The sequence below is a fragment of the Balaenoptera physalus genome (assembly GCF_965194825.1).
Source record: "Balaenoptera physalus genome assembly, chromosome: 10".
Lineage (NCBI taxonomy): Eukaryota > Metazoa > Chordata > Mammalia > Artiodactyla > Balaenopteridae > Balaenoptera > Balaenoptera physalus.
The window spans coordinates 8,873,316-8,895,624 of NC_138889.1; the positions used below are offsets into that span (position 1 = coordinate 8,873,316).

A 22,309-nucleotide genomic window follows, 5' to 3' on the forward strand; every position below is an offset into this window, starting at 1 on the left:
GGAGAAAGCCCTCGCACAGAAACGAAGACCCAACACAGCCATAAATAAATAAATAAATAATTTAAAAATATATATATATATATATATATGTATATTTTTTAAATTAATTAATTAATTAATTTATTTTTGGCTGCATTGGGTCTTTGTTGCTGCGCACGGGCTTTCCCTAGTTGCAGAGAGCAGGGGCTACTCTTTGTTATGGTGCGTGGGCTTCTCATTGCAGTGGCTTCTCTTGTGGAGCATAGACTCTAGGTGCGTGAGCTTCAGTAGTTGTGGCTCGTGGGCTCTAGAGCACAGGTTCAGTAGTCGTGGCGCCTGGGCTTAGTTGCTCCATGGCATGTGGGATCTTCCCAGACCAGGGCTCGAACCCGTGTTCGAGCAAGACCCAAGCCCATTTTAAACGTCTGATTACATTAAGTTTGCTGACACCCCAGCGGCCAAAGCAAGCTACATGGCCAAGCCTAGAATTAAGAGACTGGGCAGGTTATCCCACCTACAATAGGAGGACAATGAAAAATTATAGGTCAGAGGATGTAGACAAAACGAGGGGTGAATAATTGGAGCCAGATAATGCAATATATTTACTATACATCATGACTGTGAGTCTTATTCTAGGGATGTAAGCGTGGTTTAATGTTAAAAAATATCAATTAATATAGTATTATAATAACTGAGAAAAATTAGATGATCATCTTCAAAGAAAAGAAGTCATTTGACAAAATTTAACACCCATTTGTATGATAAAAAACAATAAAAGGGGAATTGATGAGTATCTTTTTTTTTGTACTTTATTTTTTATAAATTTATTTATTTTTTATTTATTTATTTTTGACTGCATTGGGTCTTTGTTGCTGTGCACGGGCTTTCTCTAGTTGCGGTGAGCGGGGGCTACTCATCGTTGTGGTGCACGGGCTTCTCATTGTGGTGGCTTCTCTTGTTGTGGAGCACGGACTCTAGGCGTGCAGGCTTCAGTAGTTGTGGCACGCAGGCTCAGTAGTTGGGCTCTAGAGTGCAGTCTCAGTAGTTGTGGTGCATGGGCTTAGTTGCTCCGGCATGTGGGATCCTCCCGGACCAGGGATCGAACTTGTGTCTCCTGCGTTGGCAGGCAGATTCTTAACCACTGCGCCACCAAGGAAGTCCCAATGAATATGTCTTTAACATGATAAAATGATGTATATGTCAGTCCCAAAGCCACTATTTTATGTAATGGGGAAACATTAGATGGTCATGCTAAAATAAGGAATAAGGCAAGGACAGCTCATTAATATAACATTAGAAGTATAGCCAATGCAATTAGACAACAGAAAGCAATTAGAGGGCTTAGAATTTGAAAGGAGGAGGCAAAACTATTTTCTTTTTCAAATGAAAGAGTGTATAAAAAATCTTATGAAACCAAAAGAATCAATAGAAAAACTGAGATATAATGATAATTTATTAAAGTACTAGGACATGAAATTAACATTCAGTTATCAATAGCCTTTGCATTACAATAACAACTTAGAATATAAAATGGAATCTCATATACAACAGAAAAAATCCATATAAAGAAAGCTATTAAAACCTCCTGAAAGATACAGTAGTTGGCTTGAAAAAATACCGGTAAAAGCATACCATCACTTTTTGCCCTGGAGTTAGACATGTTGACTATAAAGATCAACGGGAAGAATAAACAAGAAATGCCAGCAAAATGCTAAAGAAGAGCAATGAAGGAGGGCTAGCTTTTTCAAATATTGAACTCAACTACAAAGCCTCTATAATTAAAACAATATTAATACATGAATAGTTGAAGAGAACTTCTTGAAAATATTTCCATGATGGTTTAAATGGCTGTTAAAATTTTTTTAATTGAAGTAACGCTCCGTCTGTTTCTTCTTATGTTATAACCCTCAAATAAAACTAACAGTTCTGAATTCTGTCATCATATGTCTGTCTTACTTGTTTTTAAAGTTCAGGTAAATGAAATTGTGTAAATGAAATGCACTGTACCCTTGTCTGCCTGGCTCCTGTTGCTCGTCATCATGTCTTTGAGAGTTATCCATGTTGCTGCATGTAGCAGTAGTTCAGTCTTTATACTGTGACGTAGTGTTCTGTTGTACAAATATACCACACCATCTTTTCTGCCGTTGATGAGCAGTTGTACTGTTTCTAGTTTTTAGCTATCACAAATAAAGCATCCATGAACATTTTTTTGCAACTCTTCTGTTAGAAAACAGACATTAATAAAAAATTGACTGTGTGTTGTTTGTCCAAAGGAAGCAAAATAACTCTATCAGCTGCTCTAAGGGCATGAAAAACAATGATTAAAGCAATCTTCTAATCTGATCCAGGACTAATATGGCTGGGAACAGTTAAAAGGTTCAAGAAGAAGGTTGGGGTTTTAAATGAAATGCTTTCTGGAAAAGTAGCAGACTATGAAACTATTAAATAATTCTCTACATTTTTTTAAAGATTAAAATGTAGCACATTTTAATCACAGCTGGGCCTTTCTTAGGGGGATTCAATTGGAAATGTGACCTCCCAAAATACACACTGGCCCTCCAGTGAGCTAATTTCTATTAAAGAAAGAAGTGCTTTCTAAGGAATTTGGAAGGCCAAACAGCTTGTCCAATTGCCCTGAGTGATAAGGGGGGGAAAAGACAAGTCTTTAGAACCAGAGGGATTAGAGCTGTTATAGTGATTTAAGATTGTGCAATTTATGCTAATTCTGTCATCTCTCTTGGCCTCTGTTTACTCCTCTGAGCATTCTTATAAACATCTTTTTTTGGACCTATTCACTCATTTTGCTACCTAGGGTAGAACCACTAAGTCATAGGGTGCGCCTATAATGAGGTTGAGAACATACTTAGCATATTTTTTCAAACTGATTGTACAGTCTCATCAGCAACATTTTTCAGATACTTATTGACCTTTTGGGAATTCTTTTTTGTGAAGAACTTGTTCAAGCCTTTTGCCCATTTTTTGTTGTGTAGTTTGTCATTATCAAATGGATTTTTAATTTTTATGAGATATAGTTGTTATATAACAATGTGTAAGTTAAAGGTGTACAATGTGTTGATTTGATACATTTATATATTGCAATATAATTACCACTGTAGCGTTAGCTAATGCCTCTATCACATCACATAATTATCATTTCTTTTTTGTGGTGGGAATAATTAAGATTTAGTCTCTTAGCAACATTGAAGTTTATAATTGTGTATTATTGTCTAATCACTATTTTGTGCATTATCTCTCTGGGACATATTTATCTACTGGTTGCAAGTTTGTATCCTTAAACAACATTTCCCCTATTTCCCCACCCTGAAGCCCCTGGTAACCACCATTCTACTCTGTTCTTACTAGCTTGGCTTTTTTAGGTTCCAAATACATGGGAGATCATACAGTATTTGTCTTCCTCTGTCTGATTTATTTCATTTAGCATAATGCCCTCAAGTTTCATTCTTGTTACTGCAAATGGCAGAATTTCCTTCTTTCTCATAGCTGAATAATATTCCATTGTATATATATGTACACCACATCTTCTTTATTCATTCATATTTTGATGTTGATGGAGACTTAGGTTATCTCCATATCTTGGCTCTTATAACTAATGCTGCAATAACATGGGAGTGCATATATATATATTACTTTTGTTGCTTGTGATTTTGGTGTCATGTCTAAAAACTTTTGCCAAGACCAGTGTCCAGAAGTTTCTTTCCTATGTTTTCTTCTAGAAGTTTGATGGTTGAAGAGACTATTCTTTCCCCATTGAGTGTTCTTGGCTCCCTTGTCAAAGATCAGCTGACTGTAAATGTAGGGGTTTATTTCTGGGCTCTCTATTCTATTTCATTGATCTGTGTGTCTGTTTTTATGCCAGTACTGTACTGTTGTAATTACTATAGCTGTGTAGTATAGCTTGATATCAGGAATTATGATGCCTCCAACTTTGTTCTTCCTTCTCATGATTGCTTTGGTTATTCAGTGTCTTTTGTGGTTCCATGCAAATTTTAGAATTGTTTTTCTATTTCTGTAAAAAAATCCCACACCATTGGAATTTTGATAGGTATTGTGTTGAATCTATAGATGGCTTTGGGTAGTATGGACATTTTAACAATATTAATTCTTCCAGTTCATGAACATGGGGTATCTTTTCATTTGCTTGTATCTTATATTTCTTTCATCAGTGTCTCGTAGTTTTCATCATACAGATCTTTCACTTCCTTAGTTAAAAGGTATATTGTTTTTAATGCTATTGTGAATGAGGTATTTTTATTTCTTTTTCAGATGTTTTGTTGTTAGTGTATAAACACAACTGATTTCTGTGCATTGAGTTTATATCCTGCAACTCTACTGAATTTGTTGATCAGTTCTAACAGTTTTTTGGTTAAGTCTTTAGGGTTTTCTATATTGAAGGTCATATCATCTGCAAATATGACAATTTTACTTCTTCCTTTTCAATTTAAATGCCTTTTATTTCTTTTTCTTGCCTAATTGCTCTGACTAGGGCTTCCAGTATATGTCAAATAACAGTGGTTAGAGAGAACACCCTTGTCTCATTCTTGATTTTAGAGGAAAAGCTCTCAATTTTGTACTATATATATAATGTTAGCTGTGGGTTTGTCATATATTGCCTTTGTTATGTTGAGGTATGTTCCTACTATAACCAATTTTTTGAGGATTTTTATCATGAAAGGATGTTATGTTTTGTCAAATGCTTTTTCTGCATCTATTGAGATGATCGTATAATTTTTATCTTTCATTCTATTAATGTGGTGTATCACATTTATTGATGTGCATTGGTTGAACCATACTTGCATCCCAGAGATAAACCCTATTTGGTCACAATGTATAATCCTTTCAATATGTTGTTGAGTTCGGTTTGCTAATATTTTGTTGAGAATTTCTGCCTCTATATTTATCAGAGATATTGGTCTATAGTTTTCCTTCCTTGTAGTGTCCTTATCTGGCTTTGGTATCAGGGTAGTGCTGGTCTTGTAAAATGAATTTGGAAATGTTCCTTCCTCCTTAATTTTTGGGAATCCTTTGAGAAGGATTGGCATTAGTTCTTCTTTAAATGTATGGTAGAATTTGCCAGTGAAGCCATCTGGTCCTTCAGTTTTCTGTGTTGGGAGGTTTTTGATTGCTGATTCAGTCTCCTTACTTATTATTGGTCTGTTCAGATTATCTATTTCTTCCTGATTCAGTCTTCGTAGGTTGTATGTTTCTAGGAATTGATCCATTTCTTCTAGGTTAACCGACTGATTGGCCTGTAATTGTTCTTAGTAGTCTCATATGATACTTATTATTTCTGTGTTATCATTTGTAGTGTCTCCTCTTTCATTTCTGATTTTATTATTTGAATCTCTTTTTTTTTTCTTAGTCCAGCTAATGGTTTGTCAATTTTGTTTATCTTTTCAAAAAAAAAAACAGATCTTAGTTTTGTTTATTTAAAAAAATTTTTGGTCTCTATTGCATTTATTTTCACTCCAATTTTTGTGATTTCTTTGCTTCTGCTAACTTTGGGCTTAGTTTGTTCTTCTTTTTCTAGTTCCTTGAAGTGTAAAGTTAGGTTGTTTATTTGAGATCTTTCTATTTTCTTAATATATGCATTTATCACTATAAATTTGCTTCTTAGAACTGCTTTTGCAGTACGCCATAAATTTTAGTATGTTGTGATTCCATTTTTATTTGCTTCAAGATACTTTTTGAGTTCTCATTTGATTTCTTTTTTGAGTCATTGGTTGTTCTGCAGTGTGTTGTTTAATTTCCACATGTTTGTAGATTTTCCAGTTTCCTCTTTTACTGATTTCTAGGTTCATACCATTGTGGTCAGAAAAAAATACTTGGTATCATTTCAGTCTTTAAAAATTTCCTAAGACTTGTTTTGTGTCCAGATGATCTATCTGGATCATCTATCTGTATGATCTATCTATTGCTGAAAGTAGGGTACTGAAGTTCCCTACTACTGTTGTAGCATAGTCTATTTATCTTTTACTCTGCTAGTATTGTCTTAATACATTTATGTGCTTCATAAAGTTGGGTTTTTATATATTTATCATCATCATATCTTCTTGGTGAATTGGCCCCTTTATCATTATATATTGACCTTCTATGTCTCTTGTTACTGTTTTTTGGCTTAAAGCCTAATTTTTGTGATATAAGTATAGCTACCCCTGCTTTCTTTTGGTTTCCTCTTGCATGGATTACCTTTTTTCATCTCTTCACTTTGAGCCTATATGTGTCCTTAACACATTTTTAACTGGAGACATATTATAGCCACAAGCATTAGTTTCTGCAAAAATCTCCCAGTCAATAATGTGTTAAAACTGAAGTCAGTCTCTTGTAGGCAGCACATGGTTTGGTCATGTTGTTTTATCCTTCCAGCCACTCTGTGCCTTTTGATTGGTGAATTCAATCCATTTACATTTAGAGTTATTATTGATATGTAAGGACTTACGAATGCCATCTTATTAATTGTTTTCTGTTTTTTTTGTATTTATATTGTTTCTTTTTCCTGTTGTTTCTGCCTACCTTTGTAAATTGGTGTTTTCCATGATGGTTTGCTCTGTTTCCCCTTTCTTTATCTTTTGTGCCTCTACTCAAGGGTTTTGTTTTGTGGTTACCATGAGTCTTCACCCCCCCCCCCCGCGCCCAGTTTTATTGAGAAATAATTAACATACATCACTATATAAGTTTAAGGTGTACATCATGATGGTTTGGTTTACATATATTGTGAAATGATCATCATAATAGGTTTAGTTAACATCCTTTATCTCATAGAGATACAACAAAAAGAAAAAAGGTCTCCTTGTGATGAGAGCTCTTAGCAACTTTCTTATAACTGGAAGTTTGTACCTTCTGACTATCTTTTTCCAATTTCCCCTCCACCATGAGTCTTATATAAGACATCTCATAGGTAAAACAATCTAGTTCAACCTGATAGCAACTTCATTTTGATTGTCTATAAAACTCCACTCTTTTACTTCATCTTTTTTATATTTTGAGGTCATTATTTACCTCTTTTTATATTGTGTATTTATTAACAAATTATAGTAGCTAAATTATATTTAATGCTTTTTCCTTTGACCTTTGTAGTATAGTTAAGTGGTTAGCAAACCATGCTATTAGAGTTTTCTAAGTTTGACTGTATATTTACCTGTACCAGTGTGTTATATATTTTCATATGTCTTCATGTCATTAATTAACATCTTTTTATTTCACCTTGTATAACTCCTTTCTGCATTTCTTGTAAGGCAGGTCTAGTGGTGATGAATTCCCTCAGCTTTTGTTTGTCTAGGAAAGCTGTAAGATTTTTATGTTCTGTATACAAGTTCTATGTAGGTTATCAGTATTGCAAATATCTTCCCCAAGTCATTAACTTGTCTTTTCACTCTCTTACTGATACATTTTGATGAACCGCCATTGTTAATTTCAATGAAGTCTAACTTATCAATGTTTAAAAATGGTTTTGCTGTTCAGGTGATGTTTAAGTAACCTTTTGCCTATTTGAAAGTTACAAATACATGCTGTGCTTTCTTCTAGAAGTTTTATTGTTTCACTTTTCACTTTAAACCTACAATCCAGTTTGAATTTTTTTTTTGTCTATGTTGTGAGGTAGAGGTAATGTGTAGAAAAATTTAACTAAGTAGAGAACCCAGAATTAGTGTTAAGTGCTAATGGAAATTCAGCATATTATGAAAAAAGCATCTCAAATTAGTTGAGAAAAATATAAACTTTAAAATAAATGTTTTTGGTACCCTGAGATAACCATAATTCAAAAAGATACATGTGCCACAATGTTCATTGCAGCACTATTTACAATAGCCAGGATATGGAAACAACCTAAATGTCCATTGACAGACGAATGGATAAAGAAGATGTGGCACATATATAGAATGGAATATTACTCAGCCATAAAAAGGAATGAAATTGAGTTATTTGTAGTAAGGTGGATGGACCTAGAGTCAGTGATACAGAGTGAAGTAAGTCAGAAAGAGAAAGGCAAATACTGTATGCTAACGCATATATATATATATATATATATATATATATATATATATAATCTAGGAAAATGGTACTGATGAACCTAGTGGTAGGGCAGGAATAAAGATGTAGATGTAGAGAACGGACTTGAGGACACAGGGGGGGAAGGGGAGGCTGGGGTGTAGTGAGAGAGTAGCATCGACATATATACACTACCAAATGTAAAATAGATAGCTAGTGGAAAGCTGCTGCATAGCACAGGGAGATGAGCTCGGTGCTTTGTGATGACCTAGAGGGGTGGGAGGGAGGCTCAAGAGGGAGAGGATATGGGGATATATGTATGCATGTAGCTGATTCATGTTGTACAGCAGAAACTAACACAACATTGTAAAGCAATTTTACTCCAGTAAAGATGTATTAGAAAAATAAATAAAAAATAAATGTTGTTGGACTAATTGGCTAGTCATGTGGAAATAGATTAAATTGGATCAATTTCTTACAAGGGTAAATTCCAAATGGAGAATCAAAATGTTAATTTAAATCCATGAAAGTATTAGAAGGAAACATGGATGAATTATTATCTAACCTGGAGCATAAAAAGTGGCTGAATTCCATTAGTTATCAGTAAGTGTAAGATAACTTTTACGATGAGTAGACTAGTTAAAATTTAAATGACTGATAGGACTTCCCTGGCGGTCCAGCAGTTAGGACTCTGAGCTTCCACTGCAGGGGGTGAGGGTTCGATCCCTGGTCAGGGAACTAAGATCCCACATGCTGCAAGGTGCAGCCAAAAAGTAAAAAAACAAAAAACAAAACAATAAATGACTGATAATAATTGGTGATGGGAATTTTGTAGAGTAACTGGAATTCTCATACAGTACTGGTAGGACTTTATATTGGTACCACCACTTTGGTAAACTATTTGGCAGTTTCTTTTAAAGTTATGCATATGCCTACCCTATGACTCATACATGTTACTTTTAATTACCTACCAAAGAGAAATGAGTGTGTATGTCCATCAAAACTCTTATATGAAAATGTTCATAGCAGTTTTATTCACAATAGCCCAAAGCTGGAAACAACTCAATGTCCATCAATAAGAGAATTGATTTAATAAATTGTAGTGTATGTATAAAATGGGCAAAAAAAGAATAAACTTTTGATATAAGCGAAAACATGCATGAATCTTAAAAATATTATGGTGAGTGATAGAAACCAGACTCAAGGTAGTACTTTCTGTATAATTTCTTTTATAATAAGTTCAAGAACAGGCTGGGACTTCCCTGGTGGCACAGTGGTTAAGAATCTGCCTGCCAATGCAGGGGACATGGGTTCGAACCCTGGTCCGGGAAGATCCCACATGCCGTGGGGCAACTAAGCTCGTTTGCCACAACTACTGAGCTTGCGCTCTAGAGCCTGTGAGCCACAACTACTGAAGCCGTGCTCCTAGAGCCCGTGCTCCACAACAAGAGAAGCCACCACAATGAGAAGCCCACGCACCGCAACGAAGAGTAGCCCCCGCTCGCTGCAACTAGAGAAAAATCCGCGCGCAACAATACAGACCCAATGCAGCCAAAAAAAAAAAAAAAAAAAAGAACAGGTAAAATTAGTTCTATGGTGATAGAAGTTAGAATAATACTTTTGGGAGTGGATTGTTACCTGAAGAAACTTACTAAGGTGATAAAAATATTCTATGTTTTAAATGAGATGGTGGTTATATATAGGTTTATACATTTTTCAAATCACATCAAACTGTATATTTAAAATATGTGCATTTTATTATATATGAATTATACTTCAATTAAGAAGGTAATTATTATTCAACTCATAATGAATAACGGATCTTGTTAACAATAATCAATAGGGCTAAAATCTGTTAGATGAAAGATTGAAGGGAAACTTTAGATGGTATAGATAAATCTGAGAACAAGCAAATTTATGTGATCAATCCTGACATCATTAAAACTAGGAAAACATGTGCTTTCAGATATTTCCAAGGGTTGGGCCAGATTACCCTTTCTAAACTTCCAGGCCTATTTCATACTTGATATAATAAAGTATTGATTATGAATTTTGAAGTAAGATTAGCTATTGAGTTTTAGAAGAATCCCATCAAAAAAATTTTTTTTTAGTTAATATATTTGAATAGTGGAGGGTCCCATAATAAGAAATGTCCTTTTCATAATCTTTTTGAGAAAAACACATGGTATGTTGGCACTGGAGTGAACATTCTATGTCTGGTAGGGAGTAGAGGTTACCATTCCCGGTACACTCAACAAAATAGGTAAAAAACCAGAAAAGTCATGCTAAACAGATGGACAAGAAAAATTCCATCAGCTTTACTGGCTGTTCAATTAAACACAATAAAGTTTAATTGGCCAGCTAAAGGCAATAGAGATGAATAAGACAAGGCACATGTTCTAGCTGTGATTTATAACATACTAGGGCAAATTAGGCAAACAGAGAAATGATTCATTTTTGTGAGAGAGTGTCAAAAAAAAAAAGTACCCATAAAGTGACTTGGGTATTCAGAAGAGGGAGAATTTGTATAGTCATTGTGTTCATTGCTGGGGAGGTCAGAGTAGAGGTGGGTGGCAAAAGAGGAAAGGAATTGAGAAGACTAGAAGAGGAATAGGAAGAAATCAGAGTTGTAATGTATCTTGAATGTATATCTTGACAGGCCTAGAAGTGGCTATATGTGAGCTGTGAATGTCACAGAGGCAGGAAATTCTTTATTTGCTGTTTCTTACATTGTATGTGGAGACAACGTGTAAATGCTAAAAAAATCATGACTGAGTGTGAGATGGACACTGTCCACGGGGGAAAATAACTTCTTGCCACTAGAGGAAAACCTTGAGTGTCCACCATCTGTTTTGTTGCTATTTCTGCTTAATCATGGCCATGATAAGAATTTCTAGTCCACCTCCACTATCTAAGATAATCGCAAGGATCTAGAATGGTCTTGTTTTAAAGTTTTCTACTGGGCCTCTTGGGGGAGGCCTCTTGAAGTACAGAAATGCCAGACCCTGTAATGGGAGAAATCTGTTGTTCAGAATCATTATCCTCCGACTGACGTAGGAACCAAGCTTGAGGCAACAGGAGGGATAACACTGAATTACAGAGAGAGCTGAGATCCTTCCAGGACAGACAGGGCAGAAAAGCAAGGGCGGGCAGACTGTGAAGGCAGAGAAACATCAATAACATTTTAAAGGGACAACTTAGGAGAAAAAATATTTTAGATTTTTGAAGTTACAATAATTGTAGTTGCAGCATGTATGAACATAAGTTCGATCGTTGAGTTTGTATGTCAATTCTCTGCAGAATCTCTGACACACCATATATGATAACTGGAGGATGTTATCTGTAATAAGAAGGAATCATAGAAAATAAGCCAGTGATCTAAGTTCTTTAAAGACAAGTCAAACCTGGCACTAGTCCTGTCAGTAAAAATTTAATTAGGCATCCGAGGTAGGTTTGGGGTTGGCTTCCCATCTTGTACTTCCCAAGGGGACTCAGGCAGGGAGAGGAAGAAATCACAGGTCCCCTGCAAGGGTTATTTGCCTAAGTTCCCTGGCAACCCTCAACTCTTTGTACAGATGCTTCTTCCTCCTGTCTCATTTCCCCAAGTCCTCTTCTGTCTGCATGCACAGGGACCCCTGCCCAGGGGTATAAGGCACTTTGGTTCCTCTCTTGAGTTGGCCTTAGTCTGAGATAGGAAATTGGTGAAGTACTCTCCCAAGAAGTTTCTAGGAATCTCACAGCACCTCCTCTAACTTACCCTGGAAGACCTTTAAGATCATGCATGTCTCGTGCTTCTCAGCAACACAGACACCGAAGCCCCTTCTACAGCGATCTGTCTGTGTGCGAAGGTGGCATGTTATGCATCTCAGGGGTGTCACTGCTGGAGAGCACAGAGCTGGTGTGAGGCCAGGGGAGGCAGGGACTTAGAAGAAGCTAGACCTATCCAGGCCTGGGGTGCGGGGTGCGGTGCAGGGGCGGGTGGAGAGCTGGCGGCTGGGATCCGGGAGTAAGCAGCTGGATCTCTCACCAACTCCACATCCCCGAGAAAGGCCTCTGTGAGAGTTAAAGGTTTCTGGTCCCGACTTCAGCCCTTTTAACCTGGTGACTTTGAGCAAAGATTTAGCCTCCGGCTAAATGGTTTTCCGGCTTAAAAATGGTTCTGTTAATGCTGGCCTGGCTTACCTGGCAGCACTGTAGTGTATCACAAGAGTGTGATAATGAGGCTGAGAGCTTTAAACTGGTTTACCTATGCTAGCATTACTACGATGGGATTTGTGAGATTGGCGGCTTACGTATTGTTAGGTGATATACTCTGTTTTTAACTTGGAACTGAATCTACGTGAAGACCTCATGAATTATATCATAGTCAGTGCCACTTTATGTGGTACTGTGGGGTGAGCTGGTCAAAATACAGGTTTAATTAAAAAACACCTCTCCCGGGTGCACCTAAGTGAGAAGGTAACATTTATGGAGCATCTCATATGGGCCATGTTCTCTTACTTTGTATCTGATTTAATCCTCACAAAAGCCTTGTAAGTAGGGATTTCCCCATTTCTCAGGTGAGCAACCAGAGGAACAGAGAATTTAAGACAGTGACTGAAACATTTTTTAATCTGTCTGATTCCAGTGCATCCAGTATTTTCTTTCCTGCAATCACTTGTTGTAATATAAAAATCCCTGATAAGGGCATCAGAAGCCCTTGATAGCACCAAAACCAACTATCAAATTATTCATTGTAGACTCAGCAGATGGGATACAGATTTATAAATGGAAAGGATGTCCTGAGGAAAATCTCACTAGGAGTTTTGATTATGGGGAATGGTAGGGACAGAGTGGGGAGCAGTCTGATGGGGCGGCCACAGCGGCTTGAGCCCTTGGTGGGGAGTGGCCGAATGTTGAAAAGGGCAGACAAGTTGGCATGGAGGCCCAGGGAGCATTCTGAAGGCTGGCTTCCCCTCCCACATAAACGTGGTCAAGACTCAGCCCCACATGGATACCAACTACACGTATGGAGTTCCATGGGGCTTCCTAGATCCTGTCTCTGGAGCCCACTCCTCAAGTCTGTGACTCACCCACAATGCAGCAGACGACGGGTAAGAGCAACAAGAAGTGTTTGTCCATGCTGACAGAGAAGTCTGTTACACAGGAAGAAAAGAAGCCAGGGTCTGCAAGCACAGGTCTTCAGGCCACAAGAAGAAACCTTCCTCTTCATCATAGGGCAGGGATTATTCATGCCTAAGGGGAACCAATCACACAAGGTTCCCTCTGGGAGCTCAAGTTCATGCTCACTCCACCCCATAGCAGAGAATGATAATTAATAAATGTTGGAGCTTACATGAAGTTAACTTTGTTTTTTTATATACTGTTCATCATAGTAATTATTATTAATGCAGTTATGATATTATCATTCTTATCCCAATTTCACAGAGGAGGAAACTGAGGCTTGGTGAGGTCCAGCATCTTACCCAAGATCACTTATCTAGTGACTTATAGCGCCAGTACTCAGAGCAAGACTTTCTCGTTCCAGAAGCCATACTTTTAACCATCTTGATTGAATGCCTCTTGGAGATTTATTCATACATTCAACTAATATTTATTGAGAGCTTTTATGGACCGGGCACAGTTTCATGTGTAAGAGCAGAGCAACGAATAAGTCAAAAAAAAGCTCACCTAGCTCCACACTTTATGGATGAGAAAACGAAGAGTGAAAGAGATGAAAAGGTGTATAATCTATGACCAAGCTGGGCCTTCCATCTAGAATTTCTGATTCTCAGCCCAGAACTCTTTCACTTTACTAGAAATCTGTTCTCCAAGGCCAGGGACTGTTTACTTTGTAGGGCTGTGAAATCATCTCTAGAATTATCACATGGCTTGATCTTCAGGAAATTTATATTGTGAATCTGGCCAGTTTTGCCCATGCTTTAGGTATCTATCTCTACAAAAGTTAACTCAGGTAAGGTTCACCATGGGTAAACCACTGGAAAATTATGACCAGTTCTGGCACTGTCAGTCTCTGAAACCCATCAGTGAGCTTATGGTAGTTTGGCTAGAGGCAATAGGAATCTTCTATCATGAATTCATTTTAAAGACATGTTCTTTAGTTGTAGGAACAATATGTTCATCAAAATATCTCAAGTATGACATTTTTAGATATCAGATAAAGATTGGGTGAAGTAAAGTCTAGCTCAAATGCCACAAAATTTATAGTGTTCCTTTTCTATGATCAGAGTGTGGAGCCCATCTTTGCCTAAGAAGAGAGGCTTTAAACATGAGGGGATTTGTTCCTTTGAAAAGAATTGATTCTAGAATGGCAATCAAGATTGTGAAGTCTTTGAATCTCATTTTCTATTCTTCCATCTTTCAGGAGAAGATGTTGGAAACTAGATAGCATTTTTTAGGACTTTCCAAAGGCTTATCAAGAAGGCAAACTTCTGAGCCTTTATTTGTCACCTGTTTTCTCTTCTCTCTCTTTAAAGCGAGTGACTCTAGAATCATAGCAAAGGAAGAAGAAATTCTAGGTTAAACCACAGAGGGTTTGCCCAGTTTCTATTCTTCTTCCTTCAAGGTGCCCCTTGGCAGATATTTTCTGGAAGGCCCATTGAGTTCTGAATCTCTTTTCTACGGGATTATTTTCAGTTAGGATTGTAGAATTTTGCAACTCCACCCAAGCAAGAGGTTCTCTGATCTACTTCTCATCCTACCGCAGTAACTCATCCATCACATTTTCTCTTGTAAACAATGTCTTGTGGTATGTGTGAGCCTTCTAAGGTAGAATGTGTATTTGTGGATGTGAATCTGGAACTCGAAATAGGGGTCTGAGGTAGAGATATGGAACTGAGCATCATCAGCTCGTGGATGACCTCAAGCTTGAGCTATGAGAACGGGACCCAGTTCTCGCCCAGTCTCAGTGAATCAGAACTCAACTAGTTCCCAGCTGCTAACCCACCCAAAGCAAATTAAACAGTTTGTTCTAAAGCTGACTGTGTCTTCACAGTTCATTCTAGAAGACAATGTAATTAATCTTTCCATCTTTTCCAATACCCAAAGCCAAATGTAAGCCTCGCTGCAACTTAACACCTGGCAGGATGCTCCCAACGTCATCCTCACAGCCAGGCTCTTGGCCCTTGAATGCCAGAACCACAGTTACAGCCTCCACCTCATTGCCTCTCTCAGTCGGGTGCCCTTTCCTGCATGTGGCTCCTTTTGACTGCAGTTTCTGACACCTACCCTAGCAAAAGGGCCCAGGCTTCTCCTGAAATTTTAAGCACTGCACAGGGAGTTAGTGCTTGATAGTTTCCAGGGCCTTAACAAATATGAGCTTTCTCTTTTCACAGACTTTAATAAACTACTAATACCAGTCCTATGATGAAAATTGTTCTGGACGTCAGTAACTCACCCAGAGTCACATGTTGGCAAGCAGCAGAGCCAGGACCTGAACCCATGTGTGTACCAAACTTAAGTTTGGGATAAAGGGAGATGTCCTTTCTAGAATTCAGTATTGGTACAGAGGAGTGGGTACTTTAATGTCTTTTCCAGCCCTGGGAAAAATGACTCTTTTCATTGATGTCTTGCAATGGCACAATAATGAGCAGGAGATCCCATTTTATGTGCTTGGGACAAAGTAATCTCAGCAACAAGTGCAGTGCATTGTCCCCTTGAGCCCCTCTCTTTACCCATATGCCATCACCTCCAACAAGGTGCATCTCTCTGAGTTTCTTGCTCACCCATGTCTCTAGAACCACATGACCAGCTCTCATCCCAGTGTGTCAGGTTGCCTGACATCTCTGTATTTTGACATTTGCTGTTCCTTTGGGTGCCTGTCCCTATTCACTTCTTCTAGCTAACACATCACTAGCCTTCAAAGTCCAGCTCAACTATCCCTTCTTCAGGGAAGCCTTCGCTGGTCAGGCAGTCAACTTTGAATGTCTCTCATTTAGGACCCCATAGCCAACTGCGCTTGATGTACTTGTGGTCTCCTTAACTAGACTCAAGTCTTTGTGAGGCCACAGAATAGTGGCCTGGTTTGCTTGGTGACTTCTCTCTTTGTGATTTTGGCATTTGGTATGTTTGTAGAAAATATTTACTTTAAAAAAATCCATGAATTAGTTAATAACACCTGAAGGCAAACTAGGCACATCTCACCTTTCTGCTGAAACGTCCCTTTCCTACACCACAGAAGGGACACTCAGTGTTTCCCCCACATTCAGACTATACCTGGAATCCTGAACTTCATTCCTGGTGCTTCAGTCTAAGTGAGACAAAGACAAATCTGAGATTATTCTGAGATTAGTGAAGAGAGCTAAAAGGAACTAAGGTGTCCAAATCCTGTCTTGAAATATCTGAAAGGTTAAAATGTGGGAAAAAAATTTGACTTTACTTGCAGAGCACAAGGCTTAGCTATACAAGAATGAATAAAGAATGTATATATATATGTGTATATATGTGTGTGTGTGTGTGTGTGTGTGTATATATATATATATATATATATATATTCATCATTGAGGAGAATTTTAAAATAGATGCCTTAGGGGCATTGAGACTCCAGTTGGTGGTTTGGTTGGTTCTGGGAACATTGAGGTACTGTTTGTCACTGAAATTTTATGATTATATGATTTAGATGAATAGCCCAAGGACAGAACACTGGGGGAGATCAACCAGTACCTTCCACAGGCAACTGCACATGACCAAAGTCCCAGGATGTTTGTTCTGTTTCTGCTGTGCATAGCCTTTCTGGTCTGCATGAGTAAGGGTAAGTCCTGGAGACAGAGAAAGGGTTGGTTGTTGAGTAAGAGATGGGAAGATGCTGGGGGAGGAGAAATTTCCAGAATTGGCTCTTGGGGCTTTGGCTGATGCATGTGTGATTATGACAGGGAAACTTCTTCTTTTCACAGGTGAATTTCGTGAACATCTGATAGGTACGACCACAGCTAGTCTAAAGTCCTTGGTGAAAAGGTTATTGGTGACATTTTTGGAGTAAACCTTCCCCTCCATCTTTTGAGAGAGCTGTTATCCATTCCTACCATAGAATCCTAGGAGTTTGATCTTCTCCCAGACCAATTTAGTCCATTTCGTGGAGTAAGGAAGCTAAAATCCCTGTCTTTGCTTCCTTTTCCCCATTACTGGACAAAATCATTAGGCTAGATAAGGGGTTCATTACTTGGGGACCATAGATAAATTTTACAGGAACTCCAACCTTTTGAGATTATATACAATATTTGATTTATGTCTGTATAAGTTAGCTTTCACAAGATTATCAAAGGGATCAGGGTTCCGAGATACGTTGCGAACCACTAGTCAATAGTAAGTTCCTGTTGGGATGCCCCCAGGCCTGGAGAACCTTCTCCATACTGCATCCTTTAAGCACCTCTTTCTGTGTCTGGCAGAGCCTTCGACGATGTGTTATAAATGTAAAAAATATCATCTTGGGATATGCTATGAAGGCATGAGGTCCTGCACCCTGAAGTACCACCAGACCTGTGCTGTTGAAAACATTTACTTACTTACCGGAAAAGGTAGTGTTGGGTATAAAGTGACTGCGAAATAACCACCTTTTTCCCCTTAGAGACAGTTACCTGCTTTTGTCCGTGGAATACATGGGTGAGTGGGATGGGTGAGGGTGGGGTGGTCCTGCAGAGGGTATGGCAAAGATGGACTTTTCCTTAAGACAGCACTGAGGAAAGGAAAGGTGAATGTTCCTTATAAGTTAGGAAATAAAATCCATTCTCTGGGTCAGTAATTAATAGACTCTGTCTTTTAGCTCATTTGGGTCTGGAGAAAAATCAGTGAGTCTCTGAAAAGAGGTTATTCCTAGGAATATGGTAGGAGAACACAGAGTCATTACAGTTATATTCGCTTTCTTTCACCTCCTCAGGGCGGAGTATGTATTTTTATTCAAAACTGTCATGTATGACCAACTGTGAGGACATCAACTTCTTAAGTTTTGAAAAGAGGACAGAGCTCATCTGTTGCAAACATAAAAACTATTGCAACCTCCCTGAGGGAGTCTAGTTCTGCATCTCTCCTGGATTTTTGATTATTCTTCAACTCACCATCCCCTTTATCTTTTCCCCCAAACCTGTATTTTGCTCTCCACTTCTAACCAATGGTAGAGAGTGAGAAAGCCAGCTGGTAGTGAAGAGTAGCCATCATAAGGAGGCTACTAGGAGATAACTGGTTCTCGTTAATGATGGAGCACTAGACGGAATGTTTGCAAATCCCCGCACACAGCATTCTGGTTTTCTTATGATGGTGCTGCCATGAATAGTGTTGGGTTTTAAATTGGTTATTTATTATCTCCTATATGGAAATGCAAAGACTTGGGTCAAAATAATCCCAAGCTCGTCCTGGGAATTCGGTGATCATACTTTATCCTTGTCCATACCCACTCCTCTGGGCTGGGATTCTCTCTTGATTAGCTCTGACACCTGGCACTCTCCTTTTGCCCATGGGTTATGGAGATAAATGAAGACTAACTCCAGTTTCCCAATTTGCTGGCAACATGAGCCCCATCTTTCTCTGGTAGAGCTCTCAGGAGGAATCTCAGGCCTGGGAAAAATCTGGACAGGCAAAGGGATGAGGCATCAAGAAAAATTTTAGGGGCATTTCAGTTTGTGGAAACTAAGACATGAGAAACAATTTGGTGTGGGTGGAGTTATCATGGCCCTTCCAGGCCAGGTAGCCAGGTAGCACGTGGTTGAACTAGGTTATTGAATTGGAAATGGAAACCTTGTGCCAGAATGGCTGGTCAGTCTCCTCTCATAAGAATGTGAAAAAAATGTTGATAATAAAGCAGGTGAAGATAATAGAATGTATAGAGATGCCATGTGGTAGTGTTCCAGTTACAAAGTGTCCTCTGTAAGATGCAGTTATGAGTAAACAGAAGGATGATACAGCAGAAGCTAGTGGGGGTGGGAAGAGATGCAGGTGACACGGAATGAAACAAATAGGCAGAGAGAAACTGAGTAGCGGTTGCGGTGAAACAACCCACCTGAGGCCAAGGTGGTGAAGCTTCCCTGGGTATAGACTAACCCTGGCATTTCTCTCCTTGTGAATGAAGCTTACTGCAGTTCTTGGTCCTGGATTTCCACGATCATTTTTCTCCCTTACTATGCCACATGAAATTTTTACAGTAAAACAATTACCCCTCTACTTGAAGAGTTTGGTGTACTCTCTGCCTTTGCCTGCGCCTGAAAATATAATCCTTCCTGAGGAATTCTCATCTGGGATTTTAGCTGGGATGAAGAAAGACGTGTAGATAACTTTTTCAAAATAGGCAGGCAGGTTGGAAAAGCCAGTGTAACATGGATATTTTGAGTTAGGGAAGCAACATATATTTTTTAAAATTTTATTGAAGTAAAGTCGATTTACAGTGTTGTTTTAATTTCTGCTGTACAGCAAAGTGATTCAGTTATACATATATATGTTCTTTTTCATATTCCTTTCCATTATGGTTTATCACAGGATATTGAATATAGTTCCCTGTGCTATACAGTAAGACCTTGTTGTTTATCCATCCTGTATATACTAGTTTGCATCTGCTAATCCCAAACTCCCAATCCTTCCCTCCTCCACCCCCCACCCCCTTGGCAACCACAAGTCTGTTTTCTGTATCTGTGAGTCTGTTTCTGTTTCATAGATATGTTCATTTGTGTCATATTTTAGATTCCACATACAAGTGATATCATATGTTATTTGTCTTTCTTTTTCTGACTTACTTCTCTTAGTATGATAATCTCTAGGTGCATCCATGTTCCTGCAAATGGCATTATTTCATTTTTTTTAATGGCTGAGTAATATTCCATTGTGTATAGTACCACATCTTCTTTATCCATTCATCTGTCGATGGACATTTAGGGGAAACAACATATTTTTATTTCTGGCTGTATATGGGCTCTCTCACCCATTGAATCATGGGGTTGGGAGACGTCATTCAGAAAAAAAAGAGAGAGGGGTCATTGTTTTTCACTGGGTTTCAAAATAGGCTTTAAAAATATTTGTGAATCAGTGTTTAGACAAAACTTGGCTTTGTTGAACAGGAAGTTTCTAATTATAAAATCTTTCCTTGATCTTTCAAGAACAAGCATTGGCATTCTCAGCAATAGAGCACTGAATATTACATTATGTAGTGGATGATTTTGATTTGATTTTGGTGCCCTGCCCAAATCCTTTTTGCTAATCAGTGCATCTGCGACCCAGCTGCGTTGAGTGTTGGCTTATGACAATCCACAGCTATTTACTTCTCTGGAGATTTGCCTTCTGCCAAATGGGAGCTACCGCGCCTGGGTGCTGAGCTCCCAACTAGAGCAAAGACCTCAGCCAACAAATGGCCGACTCCTTCCATCAAGCTGCGACTAAGTCTGCGGTGCAGTTTCTGTGCCAGAGCTTTTCCATGGGCTCTGACTAAAGCCAGTCTCCAGTTGAGACCATGTTACTGTTAACATTTCCCCTGACCTCCCTTGCTTTCTTTACTCCCCCTCTAAATTTTAAGCTGAGAAGACCAAGTGTTTTCTACCATCGTAGGGCATGGAGCTCTAAAATAAGATGAGGAAATTCCCCGGAAGTCCAGTGGTTAGGATGCTGAGCTTTCACTGCCGAGGGCACGGGTTCGATCCCTGGTCGGGGAACTAAGATCCCACAAGATGCATGGTGTGGCCAAAAATTTAAAAAAAAATTTTTTTTTTAATAAAATTTTTTTTAATATAAAATAAAACAAGATGAGGTTGGGTTAGAAAATGCAGTTACATTTTGGTACCTCTGAGTGACAGTGCATGTAGTGTGTGAATTAGCTCCTCATGAATGAGGAGAATCTTTTTTATTAGGCTTCCTTACAGCCTAGATAAAATTGCTGTAATCTTGGAGAGAATTTTCTTTTGGTTTACCCCATCTTGGGATATACTTCCTGTTTCTATTTTCCAACTTGAACAAATGAACAGAATAAGACCTAGGTGAAAATTTCTTTACCCCCATGATAGCACACCAAGTATCAATCCTGAAATAAGCATAAGCTCTTTTTTCATATATGCACATTTTTTCTTCACATATCATTTTAAAGACAGTAATTTGCCTGCTAATCTAAATGTTAATTTGGAGTTGACTGGTAAGTAATACATACAACCTTATGCATTAAATCAACATAATTTTCACATATATTAAAGATTTAAATGTAATAAAATCCTTACTTTTTAATTGTTGTGACTATTACTGTTTGACCTCTTAGTGTGCGATAGACATGTGTTTTGTACTTTTCATAAATGATCTCATTTAATCTTCACAACTTCCTATGAAGTAGCTAGTATTGTAACACAATGTAATAGATGAAAAACCCAAAGAAGAGATTGCCCAGATGCTAATTGGGTAACTCAACAAGTATCACACAATTTTCCAGTTATTATTGATGCATAAAAAATGATTGTGTTCACTAGTACTGTGGGTCAGCAATTCAGAAAGTAGGTAGTAGGGATGGCTTGTCTCTGCTGCATGATGTCTGCGACCACAACTGGAGAGACTTGAAGGCTGGAGGTGATTCGAGAGTGGGAGACTGGAATTATTCAGAGGTGTCTTCACTTCTACATTTTTGCCGTTGATACTGGTATAAGTTGTGATGTCGCCTGGGGCTGTTGGTCAGAACACCTACATATGGACTCCATATGACTTGGGCCCCTGTACTGCATGGAGGCCCAGGCTTCTTACACAGAAGCTTAGGGGCTCTAAAGGCAAGTGTATATTCTAACAAGGTGGAAGTTGCCTCACATTTGGAAGTCATGCATCATCAATTCTGCTATATTCTATTGGTTACAAGTGAATCACAAGCCTGTCCAGGTTCCACTTTTGATTGGAGGGTAGTTAAGTTGTAGAAGAGCTTGTGATATGGGAGATATTGTTGCAGCCATCTTTGGAAAATACAGTCTGTTACAACTAGTTAATGGCAGAGCTGGAATTGAATCCAGTATCTATACAATCCCAAAGCTCTCTCTCATTCTAAGCTCACTATTATATTAAAGATATTTAGAAATATTTATATAATCTAGTGATAGAGGGAGCTTTTCTAATCATGGCATCAGTCACAAAACAGGACAAAATTGATAGATTTGGGAATTCCCTGGCAGTCCAGTGGTTAGGACTTGGTGCTTTCACTGCCAGGGTTTGATCCCTGGTTGGGGAACTAAGATCCCATAAGCCGCGTGGCGAGGCCAAAAAAAAGATTGATAGGTTTGACCACATACAGAAGTAAATGTTTTTGTATGGTAAATCAAAACCATCAAAAAAAACCCCACATAATATAAAGATTGTTATTTTCCCTTAGCTGTTGTATCTTTAGTTGAATACC

General features: G+C 38.4%; 2 protein-coding genes across 3 annotated transcripts in view; one reads left to right on the forward strand and one right to left on the reverse strand.

The window, feature by feature from the left end:
- The window catches only part of LOC309667468 (uncharacterized protein), a 92,412-nt gene that overhangs the window by 7,631 nt on the left and 62,472 nt on the right, over nt 1-22,309 (forward strand). The window lies entirely within an intron of this gene.
- On the reverse strand, nt 125-13,104 carry LOC309636453 (prostate and testis expressed protein 3-like; the record flags this gene model as incomplete). The annotated part of the gene is made up of 3 exons (XM_082409599.1): nt 125-11,323; nt 11,741-11,905; nt 13,056-13,104. The coding sequence occupies 3 exons, from the start codon at nt 13,102-13,104 to the stop codon at nt 11,181-11,183; spliced, it is 357 nt and encodes a 118-aa protein (XP_082265725.1). The 3' UTR covers nt 125-11,180.